Source organism: Chelonoidis abingdonii, chromosome 6 (assembly GCF_003597395.2).
Source record: "Chelonoidis abingdonii isolate Lonesome George chromosome 6, CheloAbing_2.0, whole genome shotgun sequence".
In the NCBI taxonomy this organism is placed as follows: domain Eukaryota; kingdom Metazoa; phylum Chordata; order Testudines; family Testudinidae; genus Chelonoidis; species Chelonoidis abingdonii.
The window spans coordinates 94,609,261-94,631,875 of record NC_133774.1 but is presented as its reverse complement, the minus strand read 5'-3'; the positions used below and the strand labels follow the sequence as shown (position 1 = coordinate 94,631,875).

The 22,615-nt window shown below is 39.3% G+C and overlaps 1 protein-coding gene across 1 annotated transcript in view; it reads left to right on the top strand.

Moving 5' to 3' along the window:
* SLC1A1 (solute carrier family 1 member 1) overlaps positions 1–22,615 on the top strand; it is a 71,510-nt gene that overhangs the window by 21,676 nt on the left and 27,219 nt on the right. Inside the window, exon 2 of the mRNA XM_032801813.2 lies at positions 4,631–4,771. Coding sequence (XP_032657704.1) covers positions 4,631–4,771 — 141 coding nt within the window. The remainder of the gene's footprint in view (positions 1–4,630; positions 4,772–22,615) is intronic.

Below are 22,615 nucleotides of genomic sequence, written 5' to 3'. Positions count from 1 at the left end.
CACTAAAGGCTCTTAAGCAAAATAAGCAGTCGTGGATAAGAGGGAAGGTTCTCTCATGGATTGGTAACTGGTTAAGAGATAGGAAACAGAGTAGGAATAAATGGTCAGTTTTCAGAACGGAGAGAGGTAAATAGTGGTTCCCCCAGGATCTGTACTAGGCCCAGTCCTATTTAACATATTCATAAATGATCTGGAAAAAGGGTAAACAGTGAAATGGCAAAATCTGCAGATGATCAAAACTACTCAAGACAGTTAAGTCCCAGGCAGACTGCGAAGAGCTACAAAAGGATCTCGCAAAACTGGGTGACTGGGCAACAAAATGGCAGATGAATTTAATGTTGATAAATGCAAAGTAATGCACATTGGAAAACATAATCCTGACTATACATATACAATGATGGGGTCTAAATTAGCTGTTACCACTCAGAAAGAGACCTTGGAGTCACTGTGGATAGTCTCTCAAAGTGCAATGGCAGTCAAAAAAGCTAACAATGTTCGGAATCATCAGAGAAAGACAGAAAGACAGAAATATCATATTGCCTCTATAAAATCCATGGTTCACCCACACCTTGAATACTGTGTGCAGATGTGGTCACCTCATCTCAAAAAAGATATATTGGAATTGGAAAAGATTCCGAAAAGGGCAACAAAAATGATAGGGGTATAGTACGGCTTCCATATGAGGAGAGGTTAATAACACTGGGACTTTTCAGCTTGGAAAAGAGCGAATAAGGGGGGATATGATAGAGGTCTATAAAATCATAAGTGGTATAGAGAAAGTAAATAAGGAAGTGTTATTTAAGCCTTCTCATAACCCAAGAACAAGGGGCCACCAAATGAAATTAATAGGTAGCAGGTTTAAAATAAACACAAGAAAGTATTTTTTCACACAATGTACTGTCAACCTCTGGAACTCCTTGCCAGAGGGTGTTGTGAAGGCCAGTACTATAATGTGGTTCAAAAGGGAGCTAGATAGATTCATGGAAGATAGGTCCAACAATTGCTGTTAGCCAGAATGGGCAGGAATGGTGTCCCTAGCCTCTGTTTGCCAGAAGCTGAGATTGGGTGACAGGGCATGGATCACTTGATGATTACCTGTTCTGTTCATTCCCTTTGAGGCACCTGGCATTGGCCACTGTCAGAGGACAGAATACTGGGCTTGACCGACCTTTGGTCTGACCCAGTATGTCCGTTCTTATCAGTGCTCTACGAACCAGGCTATCAAGCAATTCTCATTCCCTCTTGTCCAATGACTATTCAAGTATTTTATAGAAAGTGAAACCACTGCAGCAGAAGTGGAATAACAAGACGGGAGAGAAGAAGAAAACACAACAGACTGAAATTTTGTCTACACTAGAGTTTCTACTGTTCCTAATATTGGTTCAGTTTAAAAGATGGTAGCAACAGCAATAACATGGACATTTTTATCTCTGTTCTCTAAATTTGCTCAGAACAGGTCTAATCAACATAGTGTTAAAACAGTGGTGTATAAATGAATCTGTTCTATACTAGACCACATTTCCTATATTGCATTGCATTTCCCAAGGATAGAATTCCACAGTTAGAAAAGAGGTGCTGACATAATTGATGCTGATGACAGCTCAAAAAGGGATGGAACCTGTGATTCACAAATTCCAATACATAGACAAATATGTGCTGCCTACCAAAATTCCCCCATTACTTCAGTTGAATAAAGTATTCTTCTCACTTCCTGGTCCTAAATTCTAGTGTAGCATTTCTAGCTCCATTTTTAATGGCTGTCCTATTGTAACTCCACAATGTGTTGAGGTGCTACACAAGTCATTAAGAATTAATTGCTGCTTGTCCGAATGCAGACTGATTAGGGAAGTGGCAGCACAGATATTTCAAAATACCGCTGAGAGAGGTATGGCACTGTCTGAGTTTCCAAAGCAAACAAACAAATTACATGGGTGAGAGACTGAGGAAACCCCACCCCCATCTTAAAAATTTGAAAAAGAAGTGGAATCTAAAAAGTGGAGAGGGTAACAGAAGATCAGCGAAAACAACTTAAGAATGGTGACCCAATTCCACTTTCCAGTAACCTTATTAAATACATGGAAATCAAGAGGAGAAAATCACCCAGAGATACAACCATTTCATGAGTAAGTCACCATCTGGGATAATTAAAAAGACACTGGTCAAAGACATTTTGTCACTGTTCTTACAAGTAACATCTAAGATGACTGTAACTGAAAGAGATTAAGGGAAGAGAAATATTTTCCCTATTTTTCAACTTGCTTGCCATGTGCCTTGGGTATAATCTGTTCCCTTTCCCCCGTCTAGTCAACTAGACCCAATCCTGGAGAAAGAGCATGTAAGCTGGGCCCTGTGCAGAACCTGATTGAAGTCAGTGGGGCTCTGTGCGAGTGCAGGGGTCAACCTGCACTATTGTCTTTGCAGAGCAAAGGCCTTAATGATTTTTCCTGTTTGTGTTGATCTTTTATGCAGCAATGTGGGAGAGAAACACATTTTTAAAAATAGGAAAATGTGCTTTTGAAACCACAAAAATTGTCCAGGAGGCACAAGGGCAAGTCTAGCATCCAAAGCTATGTTGAACTCTGTTTTTTGAAACTGACTAGATTTTAAGTAGATGGTGTCTCTAGGATTCCCTTCTCCCCAACCTAATGCTGCCAGCCACACTCAGTTCTTAATTTTCCATTTGCCCTCTCACTTAAATATTGCATACTTAGCAACACTGAACATTTCCATGGCAGAAGTGATGGGTTTTCTTCAGCTCGTGGTTCAGCCTGACATCAGTTCATACTCCCTAGCTAGCATCTCTTTATCCTTATAGTGAGAGATCAGTAGCTAATGGTTCCTTTTCCCATCTTGCCCCTTGAAGGCATTTTGGAAAAGTTAGCCACATTTCCCCCTAGCCAGAGTTCCTGCCTAGAGTAAAGAAAGTAATAAGCAGATCTGTTAAATAGTAAGACTTTTCTCCTAAGATTTCAGAATTATTTTTAAAGACCAACCTTGCTCCAAGACTGTACCTATTCCATTCTATATTAACAAGCATTTGCGTATATGATAGAGATGTAGTTTATATACATTAAAACACCTTATTTTAAATGTAAACTCCAGTTCTAAAAACACTTACAAATGTGCTTAACTTTAGGTATATGAGTAATTCCATCGAAAACACTGGGATCTAAATTTAAACGTGTACATCAGAGTTTGCAAGATCAGGGCCTTAGTGACTTACCTTGATAAGTACACATTCAGCATTTTATTTTTTTTTACATTTAGGGCTTTAAGAGCCTTCTTTGGAATTAACATAGAACTCCGACTAATTCTTTTCCAACACATTTCATTTAGTCACTTAGATTAACAGCAGAGAGTTTTGTGTGTCTCCTTCCACTGATGAAGGACATTTACATAATATTGCAAATGTCTTAAAGACGGTTAAGATTCAGGGTGTTGCAGGAAGGTTAAACTGTCTGTGCTCACTGACACAAATAAATCAGGAATAGCTTTTTAGTTGCTTAGGATTTGGCTGAAAGGTTAATTTGCACATACTTAAAAGCAATATAAACAAGGTAGAAGTTCTGGCTTTGGAATCTATGATTCTATAATTATTTAGGGAAACAAGAGCTAAATAGCTGACAAAACGTTGGTAAACATGTCCTAACCCACTGATTTTCATTTCTTAGTCCAGGTTAAAATTGAAAATAAAGGGTTTGTTCAGTCAGAGTGGAGGGATTAACTCTCTTGGACTAGGATTTGTTTTCGGTAATATTTACTATCTTTTACCTCGTTCCTTTAAGCAGAGTAATCACCTAATTCATTTAAGAGAAATATACGAATAAATACAGATGTGTCTGATAATTTCTTTTAGCCATTGATTATACTGACTAGCTGGTATTTTCTGGGTGGCTCAAATGGTGGAATAATGCAAGCATAATTTGGTTTGAATAGTGGTTTACGTTGATTGAATTCTTGGTGATTATTAAACAAATATAGGGACTACAATGATGCTGTGTGATTTTTCACATGATGTTTTTCTTCTAATATGGAGTGTATGAACTAAAAATATTGCTAATTTATATATATTTTAGTTGATATGGAGAAGCCAAATTACAAAATTCCTTACATATCAGATCATCTTAGTTTCTTTTTTAATATACCAGTAGCATTAATATGATAAATGTTTAATTTTTTTAAAATTCCATTTACAAACCCTCCTGGTAGAGGTAAATAGAGTAAGTTGTACAAAGTCCTGCTGGCCTTGTAGTTACGGGACAGGACTGAGCCTCAAAAGATGTACGCTAAGATTTTCCAAAAGAGATGCTTAAAGTTAGGCTCTTGCGTCCTTATTTGGTTGCCTAAATTAGTGGTCCTCTCAACTTAGACAACTTATTTTATTATTTATTGTATTAATTTGTTACCTGACCATAAGGGAAAAGAGAAAAGACTAAGGTGTATGTATCTCTGTTGTTAACATGGAGTCATTTAAAAAGTCACATAACTTTGGAAAAAATAAAATTGTTAGCCGGTTTTGTTTTACCCATTTTCTTTAATACTTGTATTTTCTTCTCCTCCACCTCTGTGTATTTATGACAACCTACTGCATAATCCTGAATATGTGGTATGTTTTTAATGTACCCTCTAGGTATTGGGGTAGGAGTTCTAGTACGAGAATATGGCAAGCTCTCCAACCTGGATAAGTTCTACTTTGCATTTCCTGGAGAGATTCTGATGAGAATGCTCAAACTCATCATTCTACCCTTGATCATATCAAGCATGATTACAGGTATGACTAGAAATATGCTGTTTGTAATATTCCTTCAACTACTGTTTGGTTTTTCTTCTAATTTTTTATGAAAATAAAGTGTAAGAATATTCTATTAAATTCTTTTATCTGCAATCCTAGATCATAAAAGTTCTATTTAAGTGAAATGTTTCTATATAGAATGTGAATAGAAATAGAAGATGAAGTCAGAATGTGATAGATAACACTGCTAAAAACCAAATGTATGATAAAACTCTCCCATAATCATTTGCAGATTTTGTAAATCATCTCTCCCACTCCATGCTTAATGGTGATTAAGTGCTTCCCAGTTATGGGTCCAAATCTGCAAATTCTAACTCTGAGTACTCTCTGTGAATGCACAGTAATAAGTACTACAACTAGTAGTAAAATATTTGCAGGATCAAGCTTGAAATGCAAAAGGTGGCAGAACTGGCTGTCAAATATGCTCTAACTCAAAGGTCGTTGTGGTGTTTTTTTCATTTGTTTATTTTGTTTGGTTTTTATTCTCTCATTTTTTGTTCAGGAAACAAAAGCTCAAGTAGCCTTCCTTTAACATTCCATAATAAACCCACCCATGTTTGCCAAAGCGCTCTACTCTATCATTTCCACACAGTCTTTGCTTTTGGCTTGTGTTCAACATGCCCTTCGTTGTTTGGCTGGGTTATCATGGAAAGGCCTTAGGGATTTGACTGAGGAGAGGAAGATCACCTTGTGGTTGAAGAGTGAGTGAGAGAATGCTGAGCATAGGGATGGCATGAAAGGAAGGCTGAAGACAAGATTGGTAGGAAAGAATAAAAGCAGCAGTCAGAGGCATGTACGCTGTAAGGAACTCAATCCCTGAGTTTATTGAAGTCCACAGCAAAAATACCATTGATTTCAGTGGTGCAGGATCAAATCCTGTGCAGTAATTGCCAGGAAATGAGTGCAGCAATAGATGCAGGAGTGGAGTTGGCCAAGCTTTGGAGGCATGATTACGGTGTAAAGGTGAGAGGAAGCCAGTGAAGGGATTTGAGATGAGGAGAAACAAGAGCAGCAGCAGAGAAGGGGTTTTTTTTTTGGTGACATTATTTTGGATACACTAAAGGGAGACCAAAAAAGAAGTTGCAAGAATCAAGATGAGAAGTGGCCACAATATAGACAAGGGTTTTATCAGAAGTGATTAAGATGAAAGAGGAGATTTTAAAGATTTCCCAACTGTCAGGATGTGGGGGGAAGAAAGAGAGGAGTAAAAATGCCCTGAGTTTTAAATGATGGAGAAAGCAGTGGCAATTTTATGGCGCTGGAGATGGGAGGGAGAAGAAAGCAAGGAGGAGTTCTATTTTTTATCATGCTGAATTTGAGTCAGTGGTAAGAGTTCCAGGAAAAGCTATCAAGAGGAAATAAGCCCTTTTCTCTTTTCAAACAAGCTGTGAAGTAGGTTCGCTCCTTTGAGTGGTGAATGAAATTGGACCTGGATTTTCAAAATAAGTGATGTAATCTGGTTAATTTGTACAGGCTTCAGAGGAGCCAAATTAATTATTTGTGAATAAGGCTATGATTTCATTGTGAGTATTTTTAGTAAAAGTCACGGACAGGTCATGGGTAAAAAGCAAAAAATCACGACCCCATGACCTGTCTGTGACTTTTACTAAAAATACTCATGATTCAGTCTTGGGGATGGGGTGCGGCAGGGGGGAAATCCAGGGACCTGCTGCTGCCAAAAGGGGAGTCCCAGAGGGCCCGCCCCCACTCCGACCGCCTCCAGGAGAGGGCAGCCCCAGGGGGCCAGCAGCCGCTCCAGACAGTGTCATTAACTGGGCAATTGACATTCCAATTTTTTTCAGTAGTTTATATATTGCTTTAAGTTCTGTAACTCCTGGAGATATTGACAATAACTTCCACTATCCAAATAGCTATGAAGTGCTTGCTAAGAAAACAAAACAGGCATGTCCATGCAAGGTAGCTGTTTACACTGCTATCACTATTTTCCTTCCTCCTGCTGTGCAAGACATTGAGTGGATACCGCTTTTGCCACATGTACAGTACAATATGATAGTATTGAGGAACTGTCGCAGACTGAGGTGTCATTAGAGGAGGTTTTGGAACAAATTGATAAACTGAATAGTAATAAGTCACCAGGACCATATGCTATTCACCCAAGAGTTCTGAAGAACTCAGATGTGAAATTGCAGAACTACTATAATTTAAATCAGCTTCTGTATCAAATAAGTGGTGAATTGCGAATGTGATGCCAATTTTTAAAAAGGGCTCCAGAGGTGATCCCAGCAATTACAGGTCGGTAAGCCTGACTTCAGTACCAGGCAAACTGGTTGAAATTATAGTAAAGAATCAAATTGTCAGATACATAGCTCAACATAATTTGTTGGGGAAGAGTCAACATGGTTTTTGTAAAGGGAAATCATGCCACACCAATCTACTAGAATTCTTTGAGGGGGTCAACAAGCATGTACACGAGGGGGATCCAGTTAATATAGTGTACTTGATTTTCAGAAAGCCTTTGACAAGGTCCCTGACCAAAGGCTCTTAAGCAAAGTAAGCTGTCTTGGGATAAGAGGGAAAGTTCTCTCATGGATTGGTAAGTGGTTAAAAGATAGGAAACAAAGGGTAAGAATAAATGGTCAGTTTTCAGAATGGAGAGAGGTAAATAGTGGTGTCCCCAAGGGTCTGTTCTGGGACCAGTCCTATTCAACATATTCATAAATGATCTGAAAAAAGGGGTAAACAGTGAGGTGGCAAAATTTGAAAACATAAATGGTTGTTACTAGGAAGAGAGAAGAATAGTTCTTCTTAACCTTTGAGGATAGGACAAGAAGCAAGGGCTTCAATTGCAGCAAGGGGTGGGGGGGTCAGGTTGGACATTAGGAAAAACTTCCTAACTGCCAGGGTGGTTAAGCACTGGAACAAATTGCCTTACTTACAACACTCCTGCTAATACATGCCAGAATAATGTTTACCTTTTTTGCAACAGTGTTACACTGTTGACTCATATTTAGCATGTGATCCACTATAACCCCCAGATCCCTTTCTACAGTACTTCTTGCTAGGCAGTTATTTCCCATTTTGCATTTGTGCAGTTGATTGTTCCTTCCTCAATGGAGTACTTTGCATTTGTCCATATTGAATTTCATCCTATTTACTTCAAACCATTTCTCCAGTTTGTCCAGTTCATTTTGAATGTTAATCCTATCTTCTAAAGCACTTGCAACGCCTCCCAGCTTCATACAGGCCACAAACTTTATAAACTTTATAAATGGCAATTTCTATGCCATTATGTAAAACATTTATAATCTCTCTCTGGATTTTCCCTTGATACAGGATACACTTTAAAATAAATGGACCATGATGGGTAAAATCTTAACCTCAATGAAGTAAATAGCAAAACTCCAAATGATTTCTTCAATGAGGCAAGGATTTTACCTGATGCATTTTCAACATTGGGAAGCAAAATCCCCCCTCTCTTGTGTAAATGGAGAGCTTGGCAAGAGATAGTTTTCCTCTGCTGTCTTGGTTTCCCAAGCTGTAAAGGAGAGATGATAATACTTGCATGGCTACCTCACGTAGGCATTGTGAGGATGAAAGGCCTGCTCCTGTTGAAGCTAGTCAAAATTTAGCCTTTGATCTTATAGGGAGCAGGACTGGGCCCTAGTAGCTAGTCAATGTAAGTGCTAGGTGATAATATTATTTCTGACGTCTTCCTATCTCCCTGATAAAGCTTTAGAAAATCTTATTAAAATATGAGAAATGTGGTTATTAGGCTGTCAAGAGCTCTGGGAATATAGGAGATTGAGTATAATACAGTGTTCTTTTTAATTAATTTTAGTTTACCTCAGAGACCAAGTTGTAATTATTCTCATCTCCCCATAACTAATTTTATTGGCTAGTAGATATAAATTTGACTCTGTCCAAAGGGCCCATTAAAAATAATTTGGCCCAAAATAGCTAATTTTTTTGGTGCTCACTGAAAAATTAATCTTTCAAAGTGCAATTTCCCTAAGACTGGTAACATTTTGGACTTTACCTGTATAAAGACATAAACGTCTTAATCAGCTAGAGGAAAAGAATGATATTTTACTCAGATTTGCCTAATAATGTATCATTCACCTGCAGTAATTCTTCACATAACGGTTATAGTTATGCCTAATAGGAAATAATAAGAAAATTATAGAACTGGCTAGAAAGGGACTAGATACAATTCACTAGTGATTAGAGAAAGGGACTTGGTTAATGGATGGAATCAGTTATAATTGGGATGAAAAACTGTTGAAGAGGGAGCCAGTGGGGAGTTTGTGGGCTATTGGGGTCTTGGTTTACTAGAATTAAAAAAATTCCAGAAGGTATGCTGATGCAGGGTATGTATCATCTATTAAACCTGTTTCCAAATAGAGCTCATCTGATTAGTTTCAGCCTCTATTCTTCACAGACTTAAATTTACAAAGTGGTTGTTTTGCAGTCTAACTCTAGTAAATGTGAAAGCTGCTGCTGAATACTGCAAATGCGTGAATAATGTTTAGTGAATGCCAAACATCAGTGCATAGAATCATCTGACTCCATATGCCTTAAGAGAAAGGAAGCGGTAGGAAATAAATGATGGACTAAAGTAATAAAAACAGATCATTCTTCTGAAGCAAAATGTAAATATTGTCAGCTTTGTGCTGATTCACCTAATCAAAATGTATCTTTCCTTGTAAGTGTGTAAATTACCACAAGGGGTGCAAACCCCAGCTTGTCCTTGTTTGCTGGTCAGCATCAGTGCAGTGGCAATGATCGCTAGCCATCAATGACTGAATCGGGGCTATTCCAAATGCAGACTAGGCCTGAGTAAAAATCCTTTTCCCCTTACTTACACTTGCTCAACTTTCACTGTTTGTTGTGATGATACCATTTTACTAGCTCTAAAGTCAGCACAGAGTGCTCCAGAGCAAATAAGACCTGCATTTCTATGTAAAAAAAACCAAAAACTTTTTTTAAAAAAGGAAAAATTGTTTATACCTTCTTTGTAAATTATAAAGGAGCTCCCCCCTCCTCCCCAAAAAAGGCACAAGCCATTTTTTGTTTCCTGTAGTGTTTGGGAATTACGTAGTATCCCTTTAAATAGTTTTGACCCTTTAGTGTTCCTCACTGTCTTCTGTAGTTCAGAAGCCACTATAGTCTTGCAGAGCAGCAGTGTGTATATGTAGCTAGGCCCTACATATGTATGATTAGTAAACAGTTATTTGGACGGCACTGTGCCCAGCTGGTTACTTTACATCATGTCTATTGTGTAAGGAGCAAAAATACACATTTCCCTTGCAAGTCACCTTTACATTTTGGGGCTGAAGGATGCCAAAAGCAAATACCCCATGGTGTTCAATGTTACTGAGGCAGAGAGAACTGCAGTGTCATGGGCTATTAATAGACAAGGATTTGCTTCCATTCTCTTAAGACTGTACAGCCAGTCCTATCCCATCAATATTGGTTGCCATCATGAAACATAGGCAGGCTCTGCATTATTTAAGGATTTTAATTATAATAATAAAATTTTGAAGTGCTGTTCTGGTTCACAGAGCATGATCACCACCAACTCTCAAGGGCAAAGACTCTAGAGAAAGCATTCTGCAGTATCTGCAGCCTTCAATCTCTTTCCAACTCATGTCACTGAGGATCTATTGCTTGTGGCAATCTGATCAGACCAAAAGTTGAAGTAATCCACTGTGCTGTACTGGCTTTCTTTATGTGCCATGACCCTCTTCCTTTCCTGTATTTTCTTATATGTAGTACCATTAATGCAACGAGCAGTTAAAATACTTACTGTCTTAGAGTTTCCTTTGTAGGAGCCTGTAAGCTAATAATTGCCCCTCTGTTCCTTTGACTACTGGTAATGCCTGTCTAAATAAAGCATTTTCAGGGGTTGCCTCATTAGCAGTATTCACATCATATTTTATGTGCAGTAACTGGAGATTGCGTGTCTATTATATCCATTAACTAACTCTACATTATCCTGTGAAATCAGTTAGCCTTTTTTGTTTGGCAGTGATGTGTTATCCCCGCTCTAATTTAGACTTTTAGTACATCTCACGTTCTAGGTTCACATCCTGGATTTAGAGCCATATAAAATCTGGTTTTGTTTAATGTATTCCTTAGTTTTGTGCGAGCTAAGTACTATACTAAGAGTTTTGTTAAATGTTAAAATGTACTGGGGAACGATCCCATATAACACTGTGGGAATTAATACTACAGGTAACCAGGTCACTAGCTATCATGAAATAGTCTATTTTGGAATATGTCTGTTGCCAGTAAAGCAGGAAGTATCTCTTTGTGTGGAGTATAGGAGGTATCGAAGACTTTACTTAACTTAGTTATTGTGTCCCTTCAAGGGACAATAGTCATTAACTTGGACTTTTTTAGCCTCTAAGACCTGATTGAAGTTTCCTGCAAATGTCATTTGCAAGTATGTTAGTTTTTTCTCTTTTTAGTTCTGAAGTTGGATTCTATCTCCTATGTTTTTGTCTTATGTTTTATAATCGAAATGACAACTTACTGAAATTATGCAGCAAATATTTCAGCAGTGAGGAAATTACTTTACATCCATGCATATAAAGTTTTAAAGTTGGTAAATTTGCATATTTGGTATGCGATGGTACTTTTTGTATTCAACACACATTAAAATGCTGATTACTAATTAGTCTCATATCTTTCAGGTATGGAAAAAGTTATTTGAAATGTTATATACTTATATTTTTCTAATAATTATGATTGATCGCTTTTTCTATCGTCTGTTTTTAATTCATTTGTGTCTTTTATTCTGAAAATGTTCAGTAGATACTTTTTAAAAAATCGATTAGTGAGTGAGTTTAGCTTTCCATGAGTTATCAGAGCAAATGACAAACATTCAAGTGTCTTCTTTATATTCTACTGAAACTATCTCTTGCTGCTTGGTTATAACTGACGGTATTCTTTCATTCTGTTAACAACAACAAAAGCTAGGTAGTGCATTCTTGATTGGACAGCTAGAATGGGTTTCATTCTTGGGTCTAATTCTAGAACAGCAGAAACCAATATGTGATTAGTGTATAATCCTTACCTATGTATTTATTTGTCAGCAGCCCTGCAGTTGAGATCCCACTCTCTGTCAGATATGCCAAAAAAACCTACATCAGCATCATAGTGCAAATTGCTCAGCCCATACTATATGCAGAGGCACACTACCTTTTTTCTTATTTGGTGGCGAGGGGTTAAACTAAGGACTGAAACGATCCCCAAACTTCCATTATTATTCATTGAACAGTCCTATACAGAGAAAAGCAAGTGCCAGGATTTTCAGTAATGCTCGGTTAGATTCCTAAGCCCATATTTAAGTTCTTAACTGACTGGACTGATTTTGAAAAGTGCTGAGCACCCAGCAGCTTCCATTAACTACAACTCACAATCTGGCAGCCCGCTCCCTTCATCATAAAATATTTCCTTACAGTTAAAATTTTAGAGCCATACTTAACCTTTACAAGCAAACAAATGTAAACTATGTGTTTTATTAGCAGTCATAGAATGCCTCAACACTAGAAAGGTTTACACTGAATTTTGCTGTGAAAACGCTTAACAACTGTGGAGCAGTGACAATTACGCCAGTGTTTATGAAAGGGTTATGCTAGCTGCTCTAGATGTAGATAGACAACATTTTAAAGCTCTTTCAAAACTGCTAGGTTGTCTAATCCTGGAGAATGAACGGCCTTAGTCAAGACCAGATCCCTCTCTTCTCCCCTGCCCCCTATGCAAACCCTAGTGTTCCATGAGTAGAGATGGTTGAAAAATGGAAGGGTTTTCTTTGTTAATTTTTACTCCCCAAAATGTCTTGTTTTTCCATCAAAACATCTTTGACCTGAGTTTTCTGACCACATTCTGGCTCCGGTTCAGCAAGGTACTTTAGCGTAGTAAGAGCATGTCTACACCACAACTGAAGGTGTGATTGCAGCTCAGGGAGGCATACCCATTCTAGCTTTAATTTAGCTAGCATGGCTAAAACTAGCAGTGAAGAAGCGGTGGCATGGACCTCAGCACAGGCTAGCTGTGTCAGTGGCTACCCAGGGTTCCAGGCAGGTTTGTACAGCCCACGTTGCTGCATCTTCACTGCTATTTTTGCCCATGCTAGCTAGATTAATGCCAATGTGAATATGCCTATCCGAACTGCAATCACACCTCCAATTGCAGTGCATACATAGCCTAAGACACAAAGAAAGAAGGATTTACTGTGCAATCCAGATAAGGGAATAAATTTAATTTTCATGTATTATACTTTATAAAGTCAAGATTCATGGCCATTGTGGAAGAGATGAGTTTTTGGAAGGGGTGTGAATAAGGAGAGAGTGGTGTCATTGTAAACTAGGACTGGAAGATGATTCCAAATATGGGGGCAGCATAGAAAAGACAGAACCAGAAACAGGAAAAGGGAAATTGACAGGAGAGTGAAAACTGGCATCATTGAACCATAGGAGTAGGCTACTCTTAATTATGCTGGTTTGTAATGGGTCACACTGACTGGGATTATCTGCAGTACAGCACTCTCCAGCCAGACCCTTTCCACTGCTGAGGGTGGTGAGCATGCAGCACAGAACTACTGTGGCAACTTCATGCTGCTGTGAGCATCACTTTACAGCAGCGGTAGTGCTTGGGATTTGTTTCTACTCTCCTTTTATGCTGTTCCAATGTACAGCAAACTCTGCCCTCCTATGTCGTGAGTCTGGCTCAGTTTTGTCTTCTGTATTTCCACATTTACTTCTCTCCTTTAACCTATTTGTCTTACTAATGTAGACCGGTTGGTTGGGGGTTTTTTTAATGTTGAAAATTGGCCATTTTACGGCATACACAATCACATTCCACTTCAAGTCAACCTGCAAGATAGCGCAATTTACAGATATGGTACACTCTATTTGGTGAAAATATTTCAGGACACTTTATGCAATAACACAGGTGCTTACTCCTGCCCAGTGAAACTGTGTATAGCTTTGTATAGCCATATCTTCTATACTTAGGGCTCGATTCTCATTTACAATAAAATCAAATAAAGTGCTTTTAAAAGAAAAGTGTAGATTTCACCCACACTGCCAGAATGGTGGGAAAGGGCCTTAGTGTAAATGAAAATAATTTCTCTAACTTCATGAATACTGCCAGAATGAGTTCTCAAGACAAAAGCATAACAATTAAACTACTAGTGAATACATCATTCTGCAGACTATTTGAATGAGCTCTCCAAAACTCAGTTTACAACCTTTTAACCAAAAAAAAAAAAAAAAAAAAAAAAGTCATCCACTCTGAGTTTGTGAAAGGAGACAGGATGAGTTACAGTATAACTGCTGGAGCAAGAAAAACTGAATACTCTATAACGTCAATTGTAGATTTAGATGCGCTAATTTTAAAGAAACCGACACTACCAGTTGTTAAGCCAACTATATGCAGGGAATCCTTTGCTCATCCTGGCCATATCTAGATACTGCAGGGATCTTCTAATCGTGTGTGAGCTTGAATGGACTTTATGGTACAGTAGTTAAACACATCAGAAAGGAGACTCCAGTTGTAGAACCAGTCACAGGGAGCGCCAATTGGGATGCATCAGCTCTGCAGCATACTCACCCATTTCCTTCTGACCCACTGGGGATATTTTGTGGGGTTCTGTGAGGTTCAGATTCTGCATTTGGGGAGGGGGGACAAACTGGGGAGAAAGGCTGATTTTATGTAACAAGAATACCATACAATGTGTAGTGTTATTACCATGCCAAACTTCAGCACCTGGAATGGCAAGACAATCACTACTACAGTAGGAGCTATGCACTGTGACTTGAATGATGTGATCTTTGAAGTATACATATTACACAAAATCTGTTACGGTTCTTCTACGAGTTCAAGGATTCCCCTAGCCCCGTGCACTCTAGGGAATCTCTCAGACCCATAGTTTAAGGGCCAGTATACACTGCAATCAGCAGCATTTCTGCTACCCACTGGAGCAGGATGACAAAGTTATACTGCTAGACTGAGGGTTTGGACAGAAACAGTTTACTAGCTATTTCTCTGCATACTGGGTGGGAGAAGCAAGGCAATGGACAGCTAATGAAGAAACAGTAGGGAGGAGCAGGCCAGTCATCTACCTCTGAAAATATGAAGTGAGTGTGTTCCCTTCCTCTTGCGGAGAGGGGGAGTCTGCAGCCTGTTACCGGAGGTGTATTTTAGAGTCAGCAGACTTCTCCCAGACCCCGGCATCTGAAGGAGTCAACGCTCAGGGCAAGGACAGCATGCAGAGACCCCATCCCCAGGGGCCGCAGGGACGTGTTGGCTGCTTCCAGGAGCGGTATGGAGCAGCGAAGCGAGGATGGGCAGGAAGCCTGCCCTAGCCCTACTGCGTTGGTGGCCGGGAGCCCCCGGGCCCTTTTAAATCGCCCATTCCTCTGGTCAGTTGCCCCGTTTGCCCCACCCCCCGACTGCAGGCCGGAGGCCAGGGATTATTTGCACTGATGGTCATGAGCAGGGGAAGTGCTCAGGCCTGCTGATGTCAGCAGCAGGCTAGATGGGTGAAAAAATATTTGTGTTATTTGCAATGTAACATTTGATTCACCCATTCTTTATTGTCAGGGGAGGTGAATACGACATTCACCCCTACTTAGATACAGTGGTATTGCTCATTTCCTAAAATGGCTTTGAGTTCATCCTGATCTACTTAGTCATAAAGGAGACCACATGCATGAAGACATGCAAGCTGAATGCACATGTCACTGAAGAGCTGAATTTGAGATCATAGACCTTTCAAGAAATTGCAGAATAGTGTAAAAGACCCTTCTCCATGTGAAAAGATATTTGTATCTATAGCCTGATCTAACATATGATGGCATGAATTACATGAAAACATGGTGGAAACAATGCTTGCAGAGTCTAATATTAAATTTTCCAAATTTCACTGCAACTAATATCCATATATGTTTGTTACTACTAATTAGCATTAAAGTCCTATGAAGATTAATATAAACTTGAATTCTTTTATATAATAAAAAGGAGGAGTTTATGTAATTAGACTCCAACACTGGACACAGAACCCTGGATTTTCAGTTGCTAGAGATAAAGGAGTAACTCTCATAGCGGGTAGCAGTAGTAAGTGCTGATCCTTATTAGACTAGCCACTAGAGGAGGATACAACACTCTTGCCCAGCAAGTTACAAATAGGCAGAATAACTTTCCTTAGATTTGATTATTTTATATTCTCATTAAATTCAGATTCAAATTTGGATAAAAGTGAGGAACAACCCCTGAATTTGAGTGTTTACAGGGCTTTTGTGTGTGGGTAGCTCCAGTGGTCACCCTTAAAAATTTAGTAATCTCTTTAGATAAATTTTCAAAACTGATTAATGATTTCAAGTGCCTCAATTTTAAGGTAACCTCTTGCGATGCCTTAAAGGACAGGGCCAGCCTGGGGGGTGATATGGGTAATTGCTCTAGCCACCACCATCCAGGGGCACCAATGAATATCCAGGCACACTGCCTGGCTGGTCTGCCATTTTTTGTGTTTTGGCTCAGTTGCTCAGGGGGTGCCAGAAACGTTTCCCACCATAGATAGCAAAACACCTAGTGCCAGCTCTGTTAAAGGGACCTGATTTTCAGAAGTGCTGAGCACCCATACTGTAGCATGGAAAGAGAGTGAAACAAATTATTAAAGAATCATTTGTATGCCCCTAGAGGATAATAGAGTTATAAGGTATAGCCTGTATAGATTTGTTGAGAATAAATCATGGTAAACCAACTTAATTTCCTCTTTTGACAGGGTTACTGGCCTAAAGGATAGAGAGGAAGCAGTGGATGTGATGTATCTTGATTTTTAGTAGGGCTTTTGACACAGTCCCACATGGCACTCTCATAAGCAAACTAGGGAAATGTGGTCTAGATTAAATTACTTAGGTACACAGCTGGTTGAAAGACTGTACTCAAACAGTAGTTATCAATGGTTCACTGTCAAAATGGGAGGACATATCTAGAGGAGTCCCACAGGGATCAGTCATGGGTCCAGAACTATTCAATATTTTCATTAATTAGTTTGATCATGGAGTGAAGAGTATGCTTATAAAATTTGCAGATGACACAAATTGAGAGGTGTTGTACACTTGACAAATTGGAAAACTGGTCTGAAATCAAGATAAAATTCAGTAAGGACAAGTATAAAATACTACACTTAGGAAGGAAAAATCAAATGCACAACTACAAAATGGGGAATAGCTGGATAGGTGGGAGTACTGGGGATTATAGTGGATCACAATTTGAATATGAGTCAACAATGTGATACATTTGCAAAAACAACTGATATCATTTTAGGGTGTATTAACAGGAATGTCCTATGTAAGACATGGGCGGTAACTGTCCCACTGTACTGGGCCATGGTGAAGCCTCAGCTGGAGTGTTGTGTCCAATTCTGGGTGCCACACTTTAGAAAAGATGTGAACAAATTGGAGACAGACCAAAGGAAAGCAACAAAAATTATAAAAGGTTTAAAAAATCTGAACTATGAGGAAAGGTTAAAAAAAACTGGGTATGTTTAGTCTTGAGAAAAGAAGACTGAGGCGGGACTTGATAATCATCTTCAAATACGTTAAGGGCTGTTATAACAAGGACTGTAATCAATTCTTCTCTATGTCCACCAGCAGTAGGATAAGTAGTAATGGGCATAATCTGCAGTAAAGGAGATTTAGTTTCCTTATTAGGAAAACTTTCTAACTGTAAGTATAGTTAAGCTCTGGAATAGATTTCAAAGGGAGGCTGTGGTTTTTAAGAACAGGTTGGTCAAACACCTGTCAGAGATGGCCTATGTTTACCTGATTCTGCCTTAGTGCAGGGGGCTGGACTTGATGCGTTCGCAAGGTCCCTTCCAACCCTATATTTCTATGATTCTATGCTCATACTAACAGAACAACACTACACTACTGTTACTGCCTGCTGGAAAGCACTAACTGCATTTTGAGATGTCTTATGTATTTCCCCCATTCATGCTACTGTTGTGACAGCCTATAAATAAAATTTAAACATGTGGTTCTGTTTACATAGGATGTCCATGGTGGCATTTCCAGAGCTTAGTATTGGGAGGTGGCAGCTGGAATGGCTAAAATAAATGAATAAAATTAAGCAGCAGCAAGCAGCAGTAGTACTGGTCTGAACACTGCACTAATGGTTCCCTGAGCTGCTGCAGAAATTTCTCATTTCAAGCAGTGAAGCAGATGCAATTTGGTGCAGTTTTAAACTGCATTTTATCCATGGATCAGCCTCTGAATTACTATGCAAATATGGATAATAGGGGCGTGAACAAAGGGGGACAAGCAGGGATATGGGCCCTGGGGCCGTGACAGGGAGAGTGAGCTCCTCCAGCCCCAGGGCCTCAGTGAGAGCTGACAGCTCCTCTGTCCCGGCCAGCGGTCAAATTTAAATTCCTGTGCATGCTCCTGATAATAAACATGATGCAAACAAATGCAATAGCTCATTCTTCCTCTCAAGGGCCCTTGCTTCTGTTTAATATATTTTACAATGGCAAATTAGGTTCCAAAGAATGGGGGCGGGGGGAGAGTGCTGACCCCTATGATGCCCCAGTGGGCATGTCCCTAAATGTCAATTATTTCCCTGCAACAGTGTGATCTGGTTTCTCTACAGACCAAATACAAATACCATGCAGGATTTTGGGTGGCTGGTGGTTGTTGGCCAGGCAGTAAACACCACAATCTTTTCATTAAAGTAATAGGGGAAGTGGGATGGTCCTTTGATTAAGTCTTTTGTCTCAGCAGTCAGTTCTACACAGAGCACAACCAGTTGCCATCTGGCTGGGAATTGGCGAAGTGAGCAGTACGAAATCAGTCTCAGTATAGAGAGAGTTTAAGTATTGGTCATCAAATAGTCTGCCTTTTGCTGATTCTACTTAATGTCCAATTTATTGTGTGGACTATGTGGGATAGTGGAAGAAATGGATTCTGTCAGTTTCCACTAATCTTAAATTGACTTGTTTCAGTCTTGCTAAGAGAACTGATGAGAAATACTGCAGATATGCATTTGATGATGACTTTCACTATTTCTAGAGCAAGGTGGGCAAACATTTTGGCCTGAGGGCCGCATCTGGGTATGGAAATTGTATGGCAGGCCATGAATGCCTGGTGGGGGAGGGGGACTCAATGGGCTGTAGCCTGGGGGAGGGCTCTAGAAGGGATGTTATCAAGGGGGGGTAGGGAGGACTCATGGGGTGTGGCACAGGGCACGGGCAGCTCTACAGGGACAGTACCAGGGACTCCAAGGCAGCCATACCAGGCACTGCCATGGGCGGAGGCACTCTATCTGGGACCAGTGTGGCCTCTGGACGGTTTTGAGGCTGTCAAGGGTGGGGCTGTTGGAGACCGTGAGGGGACTGAGGTTCTGCCGTGTGGGGGGGGGCTGCCACATAGGGACGGGGTTCTGATCCTGGAAACAGCACAGTGAAGTCGCGCCTGCACACTGTGGCTCTGCATGCTGGAAGATGAGGTTTATCATGGGAATTATGAATTGGGGGCTGGGGAGCACCGGGTGGACAGAGTGGGGCAAGCTCCTGACCCCGCTCCCCAGTGGGAGCTCGAGAGCTGGATAAAAATGTCTGATGGGCTGGAAGTGGCCCATGGGCTGTAGTTTTCCCATCTCTGTTCTAGAGTCACAAAAAAAGTTGTAGGTTTCAGAGTGTTACATGTTATTCTGTATCAGCAAAAAGAACAAGGAGTACTTGTTAATCTCTAAGGTGCCACAAATTTATTTGAGCATAAGCTTTCATGGGCTAAAACCCACTTCATTGGATGCATGTAGTGGAAAATACAGTAGGAAGATATATATACACAGAGGACATGAAAAAATGGGTGTTAACTGATTTCTCTTGTTATAGTTAGTATGGTATGGTAGGCTATTATCAGCAGGAGAAAAAAATCTTTTGTAGTGATAATCAGGATGGTCCATTTCCAACAGTTGACAAGAAAGTGTGAGTAACAGTAGGTGGAAAAATTAGCATGGGGAAATAGGTAGTAGCTCGATTGTGAGACTTGGTCTTGGACTGGGACCACTACAAAAGTGATTGCATTAACATGGACATCATCCGTAAGGGGCAATGGAAAAAGAAGTCTCAAGAATTTAGGCCCTTGCTCTCAAAGAAAATACCTCCTGAGACAGGTGAAAGGAATGAGAAACATGCCAGGACAGAGCTGCTCATCCACCAAAGAGACCTTAAATATCTGTAGTATATAGCTCCACCTGGTTTATTTCCAAATCTCTAGGGACTTTTGAATTAACTAAGTAGAGTTCTAATAAAGCAGAGTGATACAAATTTGGCATGGCAGTATAATGAATGAGTGGCAAAGTTTAGGAAACAATAAGAAAGTTATAGAACTATTCAGAAGCCTAGAGGAAAGGAGAATAGGTAGAGTTCATTGGTGATTGGACAGAGTGAGGCTTGTGTAGGTAGTAGGGGCAAAGAGTTGCCTGTCACTGGAAGAAGAAAAGAGGGAAGTTCATGGAGCTAAAAACAATGAGGGATTATTATTTAGAAACTTCTGAAAGAAAGTTGTCAAGCAGCAAGACAGAAAAGACTGGTGCCCATCTCAAAAAGTGTAAAAAACTGATCTCTTCTGATTCTTCAAGATCAAATGTACCATTGGATGAAACTTTGTCTATTGAAATGGAAGATCAAAACAGTAATGATCCTGCAAAATATACCAGCAATGAGATGTTAAAAGTTTTCAAGCAGCTCTTAAACATCAGCTTCATTCAGGAACAGTCTCGGATCCTCTTTGGTACCAAAAGAATGGCAAAGATTACTCAGGATTATTCCATAAAGTAAAATGAAATGCAAAAACTTGATTTTGAGGAAACTGAAAGTTTCTTTTACAGTAATGCATCACATTCAATGTAGCACAAACTGAGCATCTGAAAGAAATGATTGATGCCCCAGCTTCTCAAAGACTCTTGGTGGCACTTTAACATTGTTTCTCTGCATTTGCCTTCAGTTTTGCGCTGGGCAAGAGGAAGATTTTGATCAGAACACATCATTCATCTTACACAACAAGGGTTTTCAGAGAGCAGCAGTAATTTAACAAAAGAAAATCAAAAGAGGTTTTGGGGAGATTTAAGAGATTACAGGTGACTGACGCTAGTGTCCAGTGTAAGTGGAAATTTGGCTTGATGTAATTAACAAAGAATTGGTATCACACAAATGCAAAATTTTAAAAATGGGCCAGAGAAGCTATGAATCTTTTCCATTACTTAGCCAGCATCGCTGATCCCAAATGCAAACATCAAAGATTGAGCTCCGAAAGGAAGAAACATGACAATTGTCAATGTTGCCACTTCTGGTATTTTTATCTCAAGTCTTGCCATATTTCATGTTTTTCATAAAGATCAAGTTCCTGAAGTCTTGTAATAATGTAAGAATCTCACTTTTTTAAAGTTAAGTCTCTAGCCCTCACAACTGAGGAGAAAAGCAAGAAAAAGTTACTTCCCCTAAAAGCTCAAAAACTAGAACGTAAATAGAAAAAGCTCAATTTTTTTTTAATTTCAATCATTATTTTTGAACGATTATAATACTGATATACTATAGCCTAAAATTATTTCCTTCTCATCTAAAACTGAAGATCTATATTTCTGCACTAAATTTATGTTTGCAGCGAACTTTGCATTTTAGTCCATTATGTCAATATGGTGACAAATTGTGGAAGTAAAATCCCAGAAGATAGGACAATTAATTTCAGAATGTTGTTACATTTTGAGATGCCTGCATTCTGTTCCAGCACATCTGATACATAGATTTATAGATTACAAGGCCAGAAGGGACCATTGTGATCATCTAGTCTGACATCCTGCTTAACACAGGCCATAGAACTTCCAGGAATTAATTCCTGTTTCAAGTCCAATAGCTGTGGTTGAACTAGAGCATGTCTTTAGGAAAACATCCAATCTTGATTTAGACTTCCAATGACTGAGAATCTACCACAACCATTTTCCTCTATGTAGTACATTTTCACTCTGTTCCAGTACACTTGGATGTTTTGGTCAAAACTTGATACCTATCAAGGTGCTAAAAAGTAAATAAAACCGGTAAAAAATTTGGTATCTAAGGGCAGATACAAAAGCATGGTAGGGCTATTATTGTATTCTCATATTTTACTTACAGAATTGCAGGCTTTATGTTTTTGATAATGTGTTTGCCACATTTGAGCAATAAATATGCTTATGAACTGAAACATGTAGTGTGTTTTCTGTGTTTCATTTTATAAAACCTCCAATACTCTTCTCACCAATTTTTTCCACTGAGATTTTTGAGTGATTTTTTTTTTCAGAAAAAAGTTTTTTTATTGGGGAGGGGGGGGGCAGAGGGAGTACAACACCCTTGTGCTATGCCAGTATGGTAAATTACTCAATCACTCCTTGCTAATGGGGAACTAATGCATTTGCGTGAGAACTGTTTTCTACTTTTTAAAAATAAAGTGTACACTGCGTTTTTCTATGTGGAACAAATCCCAGCAAAGGAAAAGTGTACGTTTTTAAAATCAGCCTGATGTACCAGTATAGATCTCTGTCTCTAGACACTGTCTGTGGGAGTTGTCATGAAATACGGCTTTGCTCTCGAGGTTGGTGGTATAATCATAAAATCTGAAGAAAATCCATTTTTCTGTAAGTACTTTTTTAAAAGTACAGCTCTTCTCTGAAAAATGACTGCATGAGAATAGCATGTTTTTACTCAGAGCAGCTCACCATCACCTCAGTTTATGTTACTGGCAAATATATTTTTGGACTCTTTTTTTAGGTTTGGACTACTTTTTATTGCTGTTAACACAGCACACCTAGTACTGCAAT